This window comes from Heterodontus francisci, chromosome 47, assembly GCF_036365525.1.
Source record: "Heterodontus francisci isolate sHetFra1 chromosome 47, sHetFra1.hap1, whole genome shotgun sequence".
In the NCBI taxonomy this organism is placed as follows: Eukaryota; Metazoa; Chordata; class Chondrichthyes; order Heterodontiformes; family Heterodontidae; genus Heterodontus; species Heterodontus francisci.
Window position 1 is genome coordinate 17446308 of NC_090417.1, and position 18157 is coordinate 17464464.

An 18157-nucleotide genomic window follows, 5' to 3' on the forward strand; every position below is an offset into this window, starting at 1 on the left:
TGAATACCATTTATAACGAAGGCTGGATCTATAGATAAGTTCCCTATCACATCAAAGATCAACAAAGTTCCTCTAAAGAGCTGTTGATTGGTGAAATATTAAAGGACAGGAGCTGGCAGTAGGGAGAGACCAAAGCTTCGCCATGTCGCTGTAAATCTGACTGGCCTTCAACCAACATTATGAAGACAGATAATCAGGTCATTATGTTAAAAATTACCAGTGCTCAAAGTAATGGATGGGATGTTGTGGGAATTAAGGGTGGAAATTGCTGAGATACTGGCCCTGATCTTCCAACCCTTCTGAGACACGGGGATGGTGCCACAGGGCTGTAAGTTTGCCAATGTTACACCCCTGTGCAAAAGAAGGGAAAAGGATAAAGCCAGCAACTACAGGCCAGTCAGTCAAATGTCAGTGGTGGGGAAAATTTCAGACACATTAATCAGAGTCAAAATTAACTGTCACTTGGAAAAATATGGATGAATGAATGACAGACAGCACGGATTTGTCAAAGGCAATCTGTTTGACCTAATTGAGTACTTTCATGATGTAACGAAGAGACTTGATGAAGGGAATATGCTTGATGTGTATTTGGATTTTCAAAAGGCATTTCATTAAGTACCACATAATAAGCTTATTTGCAAAATTGTAGCTCCTGTGATTAAAGGGACAGTGGCTGTGTGGATATGAAATTGGCAAAGGAACAGAAAGCAGAGAGTATTGGTGAACGTTTGTTTTTCAGACTGGAGAGCAGGAGATAGGTTTGTGCTCTCGGGGCTGGTATTAGGACCACTGCTCTTCTCAATAAAAAAATGATGACCTGGACTTGGGTATACAGGGCATCATTTCAAAGTTTGCAGATGGCACAAAACTCAGAAATATAGTAAATAGTAAACATGGTAAAAGGGAGGGTGAGTGGACTAGCCGAGTTGCTCTTTCAGAGAGCTGGCATGGACACGTTAGGCTGAATTGCCTCCTTCTGTGCTACAACTCTGTGATTCTAGTTTCAGCGAGCAGGATAGTAACAGAATTCAGGAGGACACACTCAGACTGGCAGACACATGGCAGATGAAACTTAATGCAGAGAAGTGTGAAGTTACACACTTTGGTAGGAAGATGACGAGAGACAAAATGAATTAAATGATATAATTTTTAAAGTGGGGGCAGGAACAGAGAGACCTGGTGTATGTGCACAAATACAAATTGGGAAGCCCATGAAAAAAGCATGTGGGATTCTAAGCTTTGTAAACAGGCGTAGAATAAAAAAGGAAGGAAGTCGTACGAAATCTCCCGAAATCACTTGTCAGGCCAAAGTTGGAGTATTTGCCAGGGTTTTCATCACCTGTGGGGTGAGAACAGGAACTGACAAGCTTTGAAATTAGTGCTCCCAGATGGCATGTCGGTGCCCCCCACGCCTCCGGGATGTACTGGTTTTTGCAAAGCGAGAGCAGGGGTGGGGTGCAGGGAGCTGGAAACCCATGCACCTCCAGTTAACGGCCTATTATTTTCCTTGAGGGGCTTGTTTACAGGCCAGGGAGAGCCAGAAAGTGATTTTCAATTCACAAATCGCCAAACCCAAACAGTCTGGTGCACTTCCCTGCACAGTGAGCCTGCTGGACCGCTGATGTCCTGCCTCCTCTATTCTGCAAGGCCCCATCATGGCTGCTGTCTACCTTTGACGATTCTGCCCAGCAGGCAGCTCCCGCTTCCTGGCAGAGCTCGGCGCCACGAATTGGGCACCGAGCCCGCCGCCGACCCAATTTGGGCATCTACGTTTGAGGACCGTGTCGCGCGTGCAACATAGATGTGGCGCAGGTCGGGACCCGGAAATTATCCAGACATGGGGTTCCTGACCCCAGATTGAAAATCAAGCCCATTGTATCCAGTTCTGGGCATCACCCTTCAGGAAAGATGTCAAAGCCCTTGGAGAGGGTGCAGAGGAGATTTACCAAAATGGTAGCAGGAATGAGAGACTTCAGTTAATGGAGAGACTGGAGAAGCTGGGTTTGTTCTCATTTCAGCAGAGAAGCTTAAAACTAAATTTGATAGAGGTGTTATGAATGTATTTGAAAGAATAAATCAGGAAAAACTGTTTCCGCTGGCAGAAGGGTCAATAACCAGTCAAAAAAGTTTTATTTATTCGTTCATGGGATGTGGACATTGAAGTCCCCCACCAAAAGTACATTCTGCAGCCTTGCCACCCTCAGTGCTTCCTCCAAGTGACGTTCAACATGGAGGAGTACTGAGTCATCAGCTGAGGGTGGGGGCAGGTGCGGTAGGTGGTAATCAGTAGGAGGTTTCCTTGCCCATGTTTGACCTGATGCCATGAGACTTCATGGCGTCAAGAGTCGATGTTGAGGACTCCCAGGGCAACTCCCTCCCTACTGTATACCACTGTGCCTCCATCTCTGGTAGGTCTGTCCTGTGGTGGGACAGGACATACCCGGGGATAGTGATGGCGGTGTCTGGGACATTGTCTGTACAGTATGATTCCGTGAGTATGACTATGTCAGGATGTTGCTTGACTAGTCTGTGGGACAGCTCTCCCAACTTTGGCACAAGCCCCCAGATGTTAGTAAGGAGGACTTTGTAGGGTCGACAGGGCTGGGTTTGCCTTTGTCGCTTCCAATGCCTAGGTCGATGCCAGGTGGTCCATCAGGTTAAATTCCTTATCGACTTTGTAACGGTTTGATACAACTTAGTGGCTTGCTTGGCCATTTCAGAGGGCATTTCAGAGTCAATCACATTACTGCGAGTCTGGAATCACATGTAAGCCAGACCAGGTGAGGACAGATGATTTCCTTCCCTAAAAGACGTTCGTGAACCAGATAGGTTTTTACAACAATCAACAATGTTTTCAAGGTTAGCATTAGACTAGCTATTAATTCCAGATTTATTCATTGAATTCAAATTCCACCTTCTGCTGTGGTGGGATTCAAACCCATGTCCCCAGAGCAATACCCTACATCTCGAGGTTGCCAGTCCAGTGACAAAACCATTACACCACCGCCTCCCCCATAATTTTACATAATTGTTAAAAAGGACCAGAGGCTACATGAGGAAACATTTTTTTTTTGGCAGTGAGTTCTTGTGGTCTGGAATGTGCTGCCCGAAAGGACGGTGGAAGTAGATTCAAAGTAGCATTCAAATGGGAATTGGATAAATATTTGAAAAGGCAAATTTGCAGGGTCTTGGGGAAAACTCTTTCAAAGAACTGGTACAGCCATCGTGGGCCAAATGGGCCTCTTCCATGCTGTACCATTCCATCATTCCTTCTCCTTGCTGTTCGTGGGAGCTTGCTGTGAACAAATTAGCTACCATACAAAACTGATTGTACTTCACATGTGCTTACATTGACTGTCAAGCTCTTTTGGAATCTCCTGAAATCCAATAATGACGTAATTCCTCAGTGCTGCCTGGGAGTGCCCGCCCAGATTACATGCTCAAGTCTCTGGAGTGAGAATTGCAACCACGCCCTTCTGATTGAGAGGTGAGAGTGCTACCCACCCACTAAGCCATGACTGACATGCGTTGGTGTAATATTCTTTAGTCCATTATTTTAATGAGATTTGAAGACATCCGTTTGATTTTGTTTCCTGTTCCACAGACACTGCTGATTTGACTTGTAAATGGGCTGCAAAATAACACCTCCCGAGATGTGGCACTGCAGTTGCTGTGGGCATGGACAGCTCTCCAGTTCCACGCCCAAGTGCCCATTCATCGTGAGTGAGCCGAGCCAGCTAGACTCGGCAGCTTAGATAACTGGCCAAGCTTTCCCAGCTAGTGGAAATTCATCTCCTTATTCCTCCTCTCCACATTAAATTTCATCTGACAGCTACCAGCCCAAACTATTAACATCTCCATGTTTACCTGAAATGAAGTTTCTTTCACATTTAGTCATGCTACTTATTTTGTCAGTCTTCAGAGATCATATCTATATTTATATATCTATATATATATATATATATATATATGGAGAAGATGAACATTTCCAAGTGTTATATAGTCCAATGCAGTAGTCAATTTGCACTTCGCTAAGTCTCACAAACAGCAATAAATTGAAAGATCAATTCATCTGTTTCTGGAGTTATGATGAGGGAGCAGCCTTGGCTCAGACACCAGGAGAACTCTGCTCCCAATGGTGCCATGGGTTTCTTTTTTAACATCCCCCTGAGCAGGCAGACATGGTTTAACATGTCATCGGAAAGACACAGGGCGGCACAGCGGCGCAGTGGTTAGCACTGCAGCCTCACAACTCCAACAAGCCGGGTTCGATTCTGGGTACTGCCTGTGCTGAGTTTGCAAGTTCTCCCTGTGACTGTGTGGGTTTCTGCTGGGTGTTCTGGTTTCCTCCCACAGCCAAAGATTTGTAGGTAAATTGGCCCTTGTAAATTGCCCCTAGTGTAGGTAGAACAAAGAACAAAGATAATTACAGCACAGGAACAGGCCCTTCGGCCCTCCAAGCCTGCGCCGATCCAGATCCTCTCTCTAAACATGTCGCCTATTTTCTAAGGTTCTGTATCTCTTTTCTTCCGACCCATTCATGTATCTGTCTGGATACATCTTAAAAGACGCCATCGTGCCCGCATCTACCACCTCCGCTGGCAACGCGTTCCAGGCACCCACCACCCTCTGCGTAAAGAACTTTCCACACATATCCCCCCTAAACTTTTCCCCTTTCACTTTGAACTCGTGTCCTCTAGTAATTGAATCCCCCACTCTGGGAAAAAGCCTCTTGCTATCCACCCTGTCTATACCTCTCATGATTTTGTACACCTCAATCAGGTCCCCCCTCAACCTCCGTCTTTCTAATGAAAATAATCCTAATCTACTCAACCTCTCTTCATAGCTAGCGCCCTCCATACCAGGCAACATCCTGGTGAACCTCCTCTGCACCCTCTCCAAAGCATCCACATCCTTTTGGTAATGTGGCGACCAGAACTGTACGCAGTATTCCAAATGTGGCCGAACCAAAGTCCTATACAACTGTAACATGACCTGCCAACTCTTGTACTCAATACCCCGTCCGATGAAGGAAAGCATGCCGTATGCCTTCTTGACCACTCTATTTACCTGCGTTGCCACCTTCAGGGAACAGTGGACCTGAACACCCAAATCTCTCTGGACATCAATTTTCCCCAGGACTTTTCCATTTACTGTATAGTTCACTCTTGAATTGGATCTTCCAAAATGCATCACCTCGCATTTGCCCTGATTGAACTCCATCTGCCATTTCTCTGCCCAACTCTCCAATCTATCTATATTCTGCTGTATTCTCTGACAGTCCCCTTCACTATCTGCTACTCCACCAATCTTAGTGTCGTCTGCAAACTTGCTAATTAGTCCACCGATACTTTCCTCCAAATCATTAATGGATATCACAAACAACAGTGGTCCCAGCACGGATCCCTGTGGAACACCACTGGTCACACGTCTCCATTTTGAGAAACTCCCTTCTACTGCTACTCTCTGTCTCCTGTTGCCCAGCCAGTTCTTTATCCATCTAGCTAGTACACCTTGGACCCCATGCGCCTTCACTTTCTCCATCAGCCTGCCATGGGGAACCTTATCAAACGCCTTACTGAAGTCCATATATATGACATCGACAGCCCTTCCCTCATCAATCAAGAATAGTGGGAATGTGGTAGGGAATATGGGATTAATGTAGGATTAGTATAAATGGGTGGTTGATGTTCAGCACAGACTCGGTGGGCTGAAGGGCCTGTTTCAATGCTGTATCTCTCGATGACTATGACAACACTCATCTGTCAATGCAGCACTCCCTGAAGTGTCAGCCTGGATTATGTGCTCCAGTCTCTGCAGTTGGGTTTAAACCCAGGATCTTTCTGACTCAAAGGCAGGAGGGTTACTGAATGAGCCTGGACTGATACTGAGCTAAACCCCCCTCTCAGATGTCATATTTTACTTTTTTTTTATTGGTGCACTGACAGTAACAAATAAAATGTGTACAACTTAGCTGGTAGTTGTTCTCAGTCAAAGGGAGATACTTTTTCTAAAAGCCCATTCAATCCCATTGCTGCTGTGCTCAACATACATTGGAATTGTATTTTCAGGTGAGTGCATCTCAAGTAGAGCTGATAACCACCTTATTTCTGTCTCTACTGAACCTGTGATTTTAAGTTTAAGATTCTCATCCTTGTTTTCAAATCCCTCCAAGGACTCTCCCCCTACCTGTCTCTGTAACCTCCTCCAGCCCGACAACCATCCAAGATTCTGCGCACATCTGAAATCCCCGATTTTAATCACTCCACCATTAGCGGTCTTGCCTTCAGCTGCCTGGGCACTAAGCTCTGGAAATCCCTCCCTAAACCTTTCCGTCTCTCCACCCCTATCTTTTTCTTTAAGATGCTCCTTAAAAACACAACTCTTTCAGGAAACAACTGGTCACCTAAACTCTGGTCTCTAAACTAAACTAAACCTGTCTTCGTGTATCCTTCTTTGACTCAGTGTCAATTTTTATCTGATTGTACGGCTGTGAAGTGCCTTCAGATGTTTTGTTACATCAAGGAAGCTATATAAGTGCAAGTTGTTATTGTGTGGTATGTAATGAGTTGTTTCTGTTGTCTGATGCAACAGAAATGAGATGTTTGCTGAAGATCTCAAACAGGTTTATTACAGATAAACCATTATATACAGTACAGAGCCAACTATTTACAGAACCTTCCTCCAGGTGTTACAGTTGCAGAGTGACTCTGACTTGTAGTCACATGACTACAGCCTGGTACTTAGTTCATTAGCATATTGAGCTCTTAAATGGACATCACTCTTAAAGGCAATCATACAACGTCCCCTTTCTTTCCAAAGATAAGTTTCGTATGCCATAAGATTAGATAACATAAAAATTATTTACACAAGGATAGCGATTCTGAACTTCACACGTACAGGAGCTTAATAGCCCATATATTGTTTTGGTGGTTTGATAACTTATGAAATAACCTTCTGGGGATGTGGATTTCACCTTTAGCTGTTTCAGGTTTGCAGGCATGTTGTCAATGTGTTGGTTGTTGTCCTGTTGTTCCATCACACCCTCATCGTCGGAGTGTGTTCCTTGGAGTCCACTGTGCCCGATTGCAGGACTGCACACTTATCTTAGTTGGCTTTGGTTCTTTCTCAACACCGCTCTGCTGGATGTTGTAATCTCGTATGACCTAGGCTCACTGCATACTTTGGATACCACTACAGGTAACCATGTTCTCATTGTGGGGTGTATGACTCTGACCTTTTGTCCTACGTGTAGCTGAGGTCGTTCCGCCCCTGCGTATCGGTCATGCACCATTTTCATTCTCCCCTGTTTTTCAAGCAGTATCTCCTGCATCTCAGAGAATTAGACTGATGAAGACTTGGCAGAGTCGTACGCACTTGTCTGCCAAACATGATCTCTGCTGGTGACGCTATGCCCATATCCATAGGTGTAGCTCTGAGGTGGAGAATGGCAACACAAAAATCTTGTTTCGTTGTTCTACACTTCAGGGTAAGTGACTTGACTGTGCAAACTATTTGCTCGGCCAGACCATTAGACCTCGGGTTGAGTGGTGATGACATCACATGGTTTAAGCCCCATTTGGTACATATATCCCTGAAAGATTTGCCCGTGTACTGTGGCCCATTGTCAGAAATGATTTCTTCAGGTGCACTGAACAGACTTAATATGGCACTCAATGTGTCTGCGACAACCATGCTTGAAGTGTCTTTTACCTGTCTGACAGTTGGAAATTTGGAGAAATAATAGGTGACTAAGATAAAGTCGTCTCCATGAATGGAAAATAGATTTTGGACCAAGGGACTGATGGAATCTCATGAGGGTGTCGAGGTTCTTTGCATTATTGTGGCTGGTGGCTCTGACATGCCTCACACATCCTCACTAACCTTTCGATGTCACTGTTTATCCCTGGCCAATAAACACTGTCTCGTGCCCGCCGTCTTTTTCGCTCTGTGCCCAATTGGCATTGGTGAAGTTGTGGCAAGATGTCCTGTTGGAGAGCTTTGGGCACAATCGCTTATTTTCTCTTGAAGGTGATGCCTCTTGAGATACTGAGTTCATCTCAATAAGGCCAAAAGCACCCCAGGGTTTCTGACACCTCTTTTACCGTATCTGGCCAACCTGTTCTGATGACTCTCCACAGTGCCTTCAGTTGTGGGTCATTGGCCATTTTTGATTCTTGTTGGTCGCATTTGTGCTGTCCAAAATGCAGTAAATTGATTTTGAGCACATCTTCCACCTTGATGTCCATGCTGTCTACTTTTAGATTCAGTGGGACTTCTTCATTCTTGCCCGGGTTTGGCAATCTGCTCAGCGTATCCGAGGTGACTATTTCGGGACCTGGTTTGTAGCAGACATCAAAGTCGTATCCCTGTACTTTCACGAAGAGCCGCTGTAGTCAAGGTGTTGTGCTTGTCAATGGTTTGCGCCAGATCATCTCCAGTAGTTTGTGGTCAGTTTCCACCGTCAACTCCTTGCCAAACAGGTAGGTGTGGAACCTTGTGATCCCAAACACCAGAGCAAGTGTTTCACGCTCTATGTTTGAGTAATTGGACCATGCTGAGGAGAAACATTTGGACCTGAATGCAATTGGTTTGCCATCCTGCAGGATGCACCTTCCTAGCCCTTACTGTGAGGCATCGACTTCCAGGATTGTCTTCTTTCTTGGATCGTTGTGCTGCACGGTACAGGTTTCTGCTGACAATGCTGTTTGAGAGAATCAAACATATGCTGATGGTCCTCCTGCCATACAGATGGTACGTATTTCTTTAAGAGCTCTCTCAGCGATGATGCTTTGTCAGAGAAATTTGGAATGTATAGTGCCAAGAAGTTGAAATATCCACATCTGTGGAGGTCTACCTTGTCTGAATCACAATGGATTCCGCAACTGGAATAGATGGATGACATTCACCTGGCACTTCTTGCTGTTAAAAAAGAGCTCTTTGCGACAAGCTACAGCCTTCAGTGAATGAAGATTTCCATCATGTTCTTCCTTGGTTTTCCCCATTACCGCATGTCATCGACAATGCATATACATCCAGGCACATTTTCTATAATTATGTCCATATGTTGCTGAAATAGTTCTTGACTGACAGATAAGCCAAAGGGAAGTGTCTGGAAGCAATATCTTCCAAATGGTGTTCTGAAGGTGGTGACTTCCTGAGATTCCTTAGCGAGGTGTACTGACCGATATCCATGTTTAGCATCCAACTTGGAAAAGAATTTGGCTCCCGTGAACTTGGGATTCAATTCCTCTAATGTCGGAATCTTGTGGGGCATCTCTTTAGGGGGAGGTTTAGACGCCTTGGATCTAGACATACCCTGATTGCTCCATCCTTCTTCAGTACGCACGTAATTGAGCTGCACCAGTCTGTGAAATGATGCACACAATGGATGATGCCATTGTGTTCCAAGTCATCTAACTCGCGCTTAAGCTTTTCTTGTACGTGCATGCCGCATTTACTGGGAGGGTCGATTGACGGAATTGCCTCCTCTCTGTCAATCTTAACCCTAAGCATGTGTTTGCCAACTCTCCTTGGGCATGTGATGCTAATGGTAGAAAAAGCTTCCAGTTGTTTGACTTCATCAACGTGATGCGTCAGGTTCACAATGTGAAACACCTGCTCATCTTCTGACTGAGAATCACTCCTCTCTGAGACTTGTCTCAGGTCTGTTTCACGGTGGACTTTGTGTATCGGCTTGCATGTACGCAGGTCTCTGTAGCTCTCCTTGCTGCTGTTGACCTCTCTGCTAGGGGAAACGGGTCCTTCCTGTCTACTCTAGCAAGGCCCCATAATTTTTTACACCTCACTTAAGTCACCCCACAGCCTCCTAGCCTATCCAATCTTTCCTCATAGCTGCAACTTTCAAGTCCTGGCAACATTCTTGTAAATCTCCTCTGTACTCTCTCCAGAGCAATTATGTCCTTCCTGTAATGTGGTGACCAGAACTGTATGCAATACTCCAGCTGTCGCCTAATTATTTGGCCTATCCCTCGCACCCTTTTTAAACCACGTTCACAGACCTCCACTCCTCTGGTACCTCGCCTGTATCTAGTGAGGATTTGAAAATGATCCTCAGAGCATCTGCTATTTCCTCCTTGGCTTCCTTTAACAACCTGGAATACAATCCATCCAGCCCTGGATAACTTATCCACTTTCAAGGATGTCTGACCCTCTCGTACTTCCTCTCTCATTATGCTTATTGTCTCGAGTATTTCACAGTCCTCTTCCTTTCCTGTCGGACATCAATTGCAAGCAGTGAATTCTAAAACTCACTCTTAATTGGAGCTGATCTTCGAGCACTTTCCATATCTTTGTGGGATCTTTCTGGTCCTCTTCAGATAGCCAGAGGTATTGATTCTGCGTAATCCCTCATTTCCAACTGCTATCAGAATTTTTACAGTCTGCTTCTCTGGTTCTTAGCTCATTAGCATTCTGAGCTCTTAAAGGGACATTACTCTCAAAGGAAATCATATAACATGGTATAAGTGCGTATTTTATGTCACAATCTTGTGCATACATTGCAGCTACTTGGTGGATGTTTACTGCGGTGAATGGATGTAATGGACCTGTTAAAGGCACTCTTAGAATTATGCATCACTTAGAATTTGCAGCACAGAAACATGGTCAGCACAGTGGCGCAGTGGTTAGCACCCTAGCCTCACAGCTCCAGTGAACGAGGGTCAATTCTGGGTATTGCCTGTGTGGAGTTTCCAAGTTCTCCCTGCGACTGCATGGGTTTCCGCCGCGTGCTCCGGTTTCCTCCCACAGCCAAAGACTTGCAGGTTGATAGGTAAATTGGCCATTGTAAATTGCCCCTCGTGTAGGTAGGTGGTAGGGAAATTGTGGGGATGTGGTAGGGAATATGGGATTAATGTAGGATTAGTATAAATGGGTGGCTGATGGTCAGCACAGACTTGGTGGGCCGAAGGGCCTGTTTCAGTGCTGTATCAATAAATAAATAAACAGGCCTTGTGGCCCAACTGGTCTGTGACAGCATTAATTGTCCACATGAGCCTCCTCCCACCTTACTTCACCTCACCTATCAGTGTGTCCTTCTATTCCTTTCTCCTTCATGTACTTATGCAGCTTTGCCTTCTGTGAAGTGCTTTGAGACACTTTTGAGAGATGTAAGAAAGCGCTGTAGCAATGCAAGACTTCGCCCTCCTCGTCAGAAATGTAAAGTTGTGGAATATTCATCTAGATGCAGGTCATTTTCATTGCCACATCATTTGACCACCAAATTTAATTCTATCCAATGCTGCACCTCTTGGCTATTTAATCCCCTTTCTCCAGCTATGAAAAATACATTCTCAAATTTTGTTTACGTCGATTCAGTTGTCTGATGACAAGATTGTCGGAAATGTAATAAACCTGCTTATAAAGCACCTTTCACTTCAAATATTCCACACACTGAATTACTCAAAAAATGCAATGATTATTTCGACAAATGTAGCAGCACAACCTGTTTCTGGCAGTGTTGCTTGAGAAAGGATGAACTTGCATTTGTACGGCACCTTTTACAACCTCAGGACATCCCAAAGCACTTAACAGCCAATCCAGTCGTTTTGAAGTGTAGTCACTGTTGTCATGTCTCCAATGCGGCAGCCAATTTCTGCACAGCAAGCTCCCACAAACATCAATAGGATCTTTAATTGCCACCTGAACAGGTAGTCCATTTAACATCTCACAGTAAGCACAGCTTCTCTAATACTGCAGAACTCCCCCAGTATGGGACTAGGATCTCAGCACATACTGTGCACTCAAAGCCTGGAATGGGACTCAGTCATAGTCACAGAGATACAGCACTGAAACAGGCCCTTCAGCCCACCAAGTCTGTGCTGACCAACAACCACCCATTTATACTAACCCTACAGTAATCCCATATTCCCCGACCATTCTCCTGCCACCTACCTACACTAGGGGCAATTTACAATGGCCAATTTACCTATCAACCAACAAGTCTTTGGCTGTGGGAGGAAACCGGAGCACCCAGCGAAAACCCATGCTGTCACAGGGAGAACTTGCAAATTCCGCACAGGCAGTACCCAGAACCAAACCCGGGTCACTGGAGCTGTGAGGCTGCAGCGCTAACCACTGCGTCACTGTGCCGCCCCACAATTTTCTAATTCAGACGTGAGAATGCTATAAATGGGGCCACGCTGATACATTCAAAAACTTTGTGTCTCCTGATGACATCTGAATTGTTTTTTTTTGTAGGGAGAGAGCTATACAGTTGAAATTGAGAAGATTTGAGTTTAACATTTGCAAATAGGAATCCAGTTCCAGAGTCTGTATTCCAGAGTTGAGCTGAGGGTGACCACCCTTGTCATCAAGGCACAATTTGACCAAGTGCGGCATCAAGGAGTCTGAGCAAAATTGAAGTCAATAAGAATCAGGGGGAAAACTCTCCACTGGCTGGAGTCATACCAGCACAAAAGAAGATGGTTGTGGTCTTTGGAGGTCAATTATCTCAGTGCCAGGACATCACTGCAGGAGTTCCTCAGGGTAGTGTCCGAGGCCCAACCAGCTTCAGCTGCTTCATCAATGACCTTCCCTCCATCATAAGGTCAGAAGTGGGGATGTTCACTAATGATTGCACAATGGTCAGTACCATTCAAGAGTCCTCAGATACTGAATCAGTTAATGGCCAGATGCAACAAGACCTGGATAACATTCAGGCTTGGCTGATAAGTGGCAAGTAACATTCGCACCAAATAAGTGCCAGGCAATGACCATCTCCAACTAGAGAAGATCGAACCATCTCCCCTTGACATTCAATGGTATTACCATCGCTGAATCCCCCACAATCAATCACCTGGAGGTTACCATTGAGTAGAAACCTAACTGGATCAGCCATTTAAATACTGTGGTTACAAGAGCAGGTCAGAGGCTGTGAATTCTGTGGCAAGTAACTTACCTCCTGACTCCCCAAACCCTGTCCACCATCTACAAGGCACAAGTCAGGAGTGTGATGGAATATTCTCCACTTGCCTGGATGGGTGCAGCTCCAACAACACTCAAGAAGCTCAACACCATCCAGGACTTGATGGGCACCCCATCCAACACATTAAACATTCACCACTGGCGCACAGTGGCAGCAGTGTGTACCATCTGCAAGATGCACTGCAGCAACTCCTTCAACAGCATCTTCCAAACCTGTGACCTCTACCACCTCGCAGTACAAGGGCAGCAGATGCACGGGAACACCACCACCTGCAAGTTCCCCTCCAAGTTACACACCGTCCTGACTTGGAACTATATCGCTGTTCCTTCACTGTCGCTGGGTCAAAATCCTGGAACTCCCTCCTTTACAGCACTGTGGGTCTACCTACCCCACATGGACTGAAACAGTTAAAGAAGGCAGCTCACCACCACCTTCTCAAAGACAATTAGGGATGGCGATAAATGCTGGACTTGCCAGCGATGCTCACATTCCATGAATGATTGAAAAAAGTGATGAGACTTTTAGATTATCTATGTGTGTCTATGTGTGTGCGTTTGTGTTTTCTGGATTCAGCATACGTATCCATCACATTCCAGAGGTCACATGCTTAGTGCCACACTTTGTTACCGATTCAAAGCAATCATTAACCTGGAGCATGAAATCAAAAGCAGTTGCAATTGACCTCATCAATTTTACAGACAGCAGCAGTAGCCTAGGATTTTCCCATTTAGAGCTTAAATGTACAGGACAGGCACAAGTGGAACATCGCTCCCATGCTCCGGAACCCAAAGGACCTGTGAGCAACATCACGGGAGATCGGTTAGTCCTGCACAAATGAATTTCATTGTAATCTCAGTTTCCCTTCCTCCAAATGAAGGCACCAGATAACACATCAACAAGAGAAATGGCCACTGAGGTACAGACTTGTCGAGCACTTGGCCGAGGAATTCGGCATTGCTTCCTCAGCAAAGTTTCATTCAGTTTGCGTCAACTACTGGTGAGGTCCATACTGAGGAGGAAACAAAAAAACCTAACAATGATGTCAAGCAAGGACGGGTGGGAGAGAGGGTGTGTCACCATCGCAGCAGCTCTCCGGCTAACCTACTCTTAACACACAGTGTCACAGTGGGCGGCACAGTGGCGCAGTGGTTAGCACCGCAGCCTCACAGCTCCAGCGACCCGGGTTCAATTCTGGGTACTGCCTGTGTGGAGTTTGCAAGTTCTCCCTGTGTCTGCGTGGGTTTTCTCCGGGTGCTCCGGTTTCCTCCCACAAGCCAAAAGACTTGCAGGTTGGTAGGTAAATTGGCCATTAGTAATTGCCCCTAGTATAGGTAGGTGGTAGGGAAATATAGGGACAGGTGGGGATGTGGTAGGAATATGGGATTCGTGTAGGATTAGTATAAATGGGTGGTTGATGGTCGGCACAGACTCGGTGGGCCGAAGGGCCTGTTTCAGTGCTGTATAACTAAACTAAACCCACTGGGAGCAATTTTAACCTAACCTTTCGGCAGGGAAATGACCAGGTCATGTCGGAAGCCATGTTTACACCCCACCCAATTTTGCTTTCCATTCACATGAGTAATATTGCACAGGGTGTAAACGCATCTTCCTCAATGTACGGTCCCTCACTGTGCTGTCTTCCCTGGATGTTGGCACGGGGTAGGTGCTGCCTTTGTTGCTTGCACTAATTTAGAAGCGTTCGGTTTTCTCGAATCATTCTTATGTGAGGTTAGCTGAAGGCACCACAACATTCAGTTCACTAGGCCACAGATCTCTACTCAGCGGACAGAGTTCGATTGTGCAGATGCCAACCGTGATGGTTGCAGTAAGATATTCAGAGCAATCATTGTGTTAAAAGTCACATGCACGCACAATTCTCTTCACAACAAAGCAGGAATGTTTTCTCAGAAACATGGGGAATTAGCTGTTCCGAGTCTCAGCGCAACTGATGGTATGAACAGTTAAGTTTGGAACAGCCCCACTTGGGTTAAAGTCGCACTGTAGAGACTTGAGCCAATAATCCAGGCTGACTCTCCCAGTGCGGTACTGATGGAGCGCTGCGCTGTCTGAGGTGCCGTCTTTCGGATGAGACACAAAACCCCCGAGCACCCGTCTGCCCTCTCAGGTGGATGCAAAAGATCCCATGGAATTATTGATGTGTACAAATTGGCCGCTGTGTTTCCCTACAGTGCAACTTCAAAAAAGTACTCGAGTGGTTGTAAAGAGCTTTGGGACGTGACAGGCGCTGTAGAAAGGTAAGTTCTTTCTTCTTTAACATGGGAGCTCAGCACTGCTGGACTGGAATCATGCAAATGTACCTCATTTTAATGAACAGATCCAACAAGAGATTCAAACAGACCTTGTACAAGTGCAACCTCCAGGTGCGAAAGAAATGAGGAAGCCTGACAAAATAACCCACAGTAACTGTCTCGAAATGCCAAATAAAACCAGAGTCCTCCCCGGCCTGCCAAACCGCCCACCCCCACCAGAAAATACAAGACCCTGTTTTAGAAAGCATCTTTTACCTTTCCAAATTTCTGCTGCAGCTGCACGTGAAGAGCTCCTTGTTTTATGGCCTCTTCCATTTTGTAAGGTTCATCCTCTTGTGACAGATTGCGATCTGCTCTCAGATGTCAGAGAACCTGAGCTCAGGAACTGTGGTTTCACTCTACTCTCAAACGTCAGCTGCCTGTCTCACATTAGAGGCGGCCGTTAGACGCAGCTTCCCCTTGCTTCCAGCTTGCACCCCAGAACCTTGCTTGAAGCACCCGAAACAGAGTGTGAGGTGACAGGCGGAGCTCGCTTTTAAACACGGCAAAAGATAAATCAATACACAGTGATATCCAGAGAGTGGTGAGAATGTGGAAATCGCTACCACATGGAATACTTGAGGCGAATATTAGAGATACATTTAAGGGGAAGCTGTATAAACACAAGAGAGAGAAAGGAATAGAAGGATGTGCTGATAGGAGGAGATGAAGAGGGGTGGGAGGAGCCTCATGTGGAGCATAAACAGCAGCACAGACGAGATGGACCGCACGGCCTGTTTCTGTGCTCTAAATACTTTTTAATACTTTGACAGTTGGGCAGAGGTTCGCTGTCGGCTGGGCAAGATGTGTCCTAATGACATTGCTCAGTTTTAGTCGAGATTGAAAAAGGGACATTTAAAATAAACCAGTTCATGCCTGCCTCCATCTCAAGGGCAGAGAAACCAAAGCATCAGTCAACAATGTTGCCACCAGGAATATTTCGATTCCAATATTCTTGTCGTCGCTGCTTCAGGTGTCAAGTACGCATCAGCTGCAAAACAATTTGGGGCATCCTTAGGTCACATAGAATTACATAGAATATAAGACACTGAGACAGGCCATTTGGCCCAACCAGTCTGTGCTGGTATTTATACTCCCACTCCATCTACCTTATCTCATCCTTTCAGCATATATTACCATTCCCTCTTACTCTCATGTACCCGTCTAGTTTCCTTTTGAAAACATCTGAGTTATTTGCCTCAACCATAGCAAAAGGCAGGATATAATTGCAAGTTCTTTCTATCAACAAGTTACGTTGTTTTGGAGGGAGGCAATGGTAGATGGTCCACAAAGCATGTTTTCGACAACCTATTTTCAGGGTTAGGAAGTTGGATTACCTCTTTGCCAAACAAGCTTTGGAAGGCTCTTGAAGGAGGATGCTGCATTTATATAGAGCCTTACCACATCCACAAGCTGAGGACTGTCAGCGTCAGTGCTTCGGACATCAGCAATGTGTATTCTGTAGCTAAGTACTGTGCACTGGTACGGACCATAGGTACCCACACTCGAGTTGTTGATGTCCAACTAAACACAGCAATGGGGTGTAACAGTGGAACCCTCAAGTCAGCCCCAACACATTGGCTGCCCATGTTGCAGCACATCATTCCCCCATCCATTCACGATGCTGCAACCCTTCGTGAAGTCCCGCGAATCGAGGAAAGCAAGCGTCTCACCATCCACCAGGATCTCAAAAAAGCATCTCTCAAGACTGCTTGAAGGTACGCAAGCCCTTTTGGGACACACCACTTAGCAAACTGCAAAGCAACTTCAACATTGATGAAGCTTTGAAAGCTGAATGGAGTTCACAACAAGTCACAAGCAAACATCTGGTGAAAGATCCGGTTCAGCAAAGCTCATGAGCAACCTGAGACTGCATCCGCACAAACCGTGGCTGATGTGGACACTTGATGAACAAATGGAAAATGTGGTCACCAAGAACAGACAATGGAACATATAACAGCTCAATGCCCCATTCACAAATACAAAGGAGGCATGACAGTGATATACTCTGCGATTCCTGATGCAGTTATCTGGCCTAACCACATGAATGTAAAATTATCACTGCAGCTTTACATGTACATCAGACAGAAGGTAGAGAGACCTTCTTCATATCCCAAAAATGCTTCCAGTGAGACACCATGGCGATGGAAGCAAAGGTAGAAGCCATTTTGCAAGGACCAAGGTCCCACAAACAGCAAGTGAGATAAATGGCCAGATAATCTTTTTTTTAATGATATTGGCTAAGGGATGGACCAGGAGAACTCGCCTATTCTCATTCAAAGAGTGCCCGATCCACTACACTTAGTCCAGAAAACCCACATGTTAGAGGCTCGGGAAATCTCCATTCAGGCTGCATACTAACCATTACTCTCAGCCAAGAGCACCGGACATGCCTCAAAACTGCTGAAGTTATGTACAACTATCGCTATACCGTAATGTCTGTTGGCTCTTTGCCTGTCTGGGGTGGTTTTAGTTCGGCTCCAGAGTATACTATCGTAAATTGGCTGTGAGCAGTTGACAAATGTGTGTTTTTTTATGTGCAAAATAGTGTGCACTTACAGCTTAACGGACAGGATTCCCATTCATTTCCATTCCAAATGTTTACATAAGAACCTAAGGACAGGGGTAGGCCATTCAGCCCCTCCAAACTGTTCCTCCACTGGATTTAGAGTTGATTTAGAAGTGGTCAAAGACAACAGAAATGACACACAGTTTTTTGTTTAATGTCCCAATGCTTTTTCTTACCAACATACAAATTAGGAACAGGAGTAGGCCACTCGGTCCCTCAAGCCTGCTCCACTATTCAATAAGATCATGACTGATCTGATTGTAACCTCTACTCCACATTCCCGCCCACCCCCAATAACCTTCCACCCCCCCCTTGCTTATCAAGAATCTATCT

General features: G+C 45.5%; 1 protein-coding gene across 1 annotated transcript in view; it reads right to left on the bottom strand.

The window, feature by feature from the left end:
* LOC137357105 (docking protein 2-like) overlaps window positions 1-15890 on the bottom strand; it is a 61088-nt gene extending 45198 nt beyond the window's left edge. The window contains exon 1 of the mRNA XM_068023139.1: window positions 15472-15890. Coding sequence (XP_067879240.1) covers window positions 15472-15531 — 60 coding nt within the window. The 5' untranslated portion in view covers window positions 15532-15890. The remainder of the gene's footprint in view (window positions 1-15471) is intronic.
* Window positions 15891-18157: the final 2267 nt, after the last annotated feature.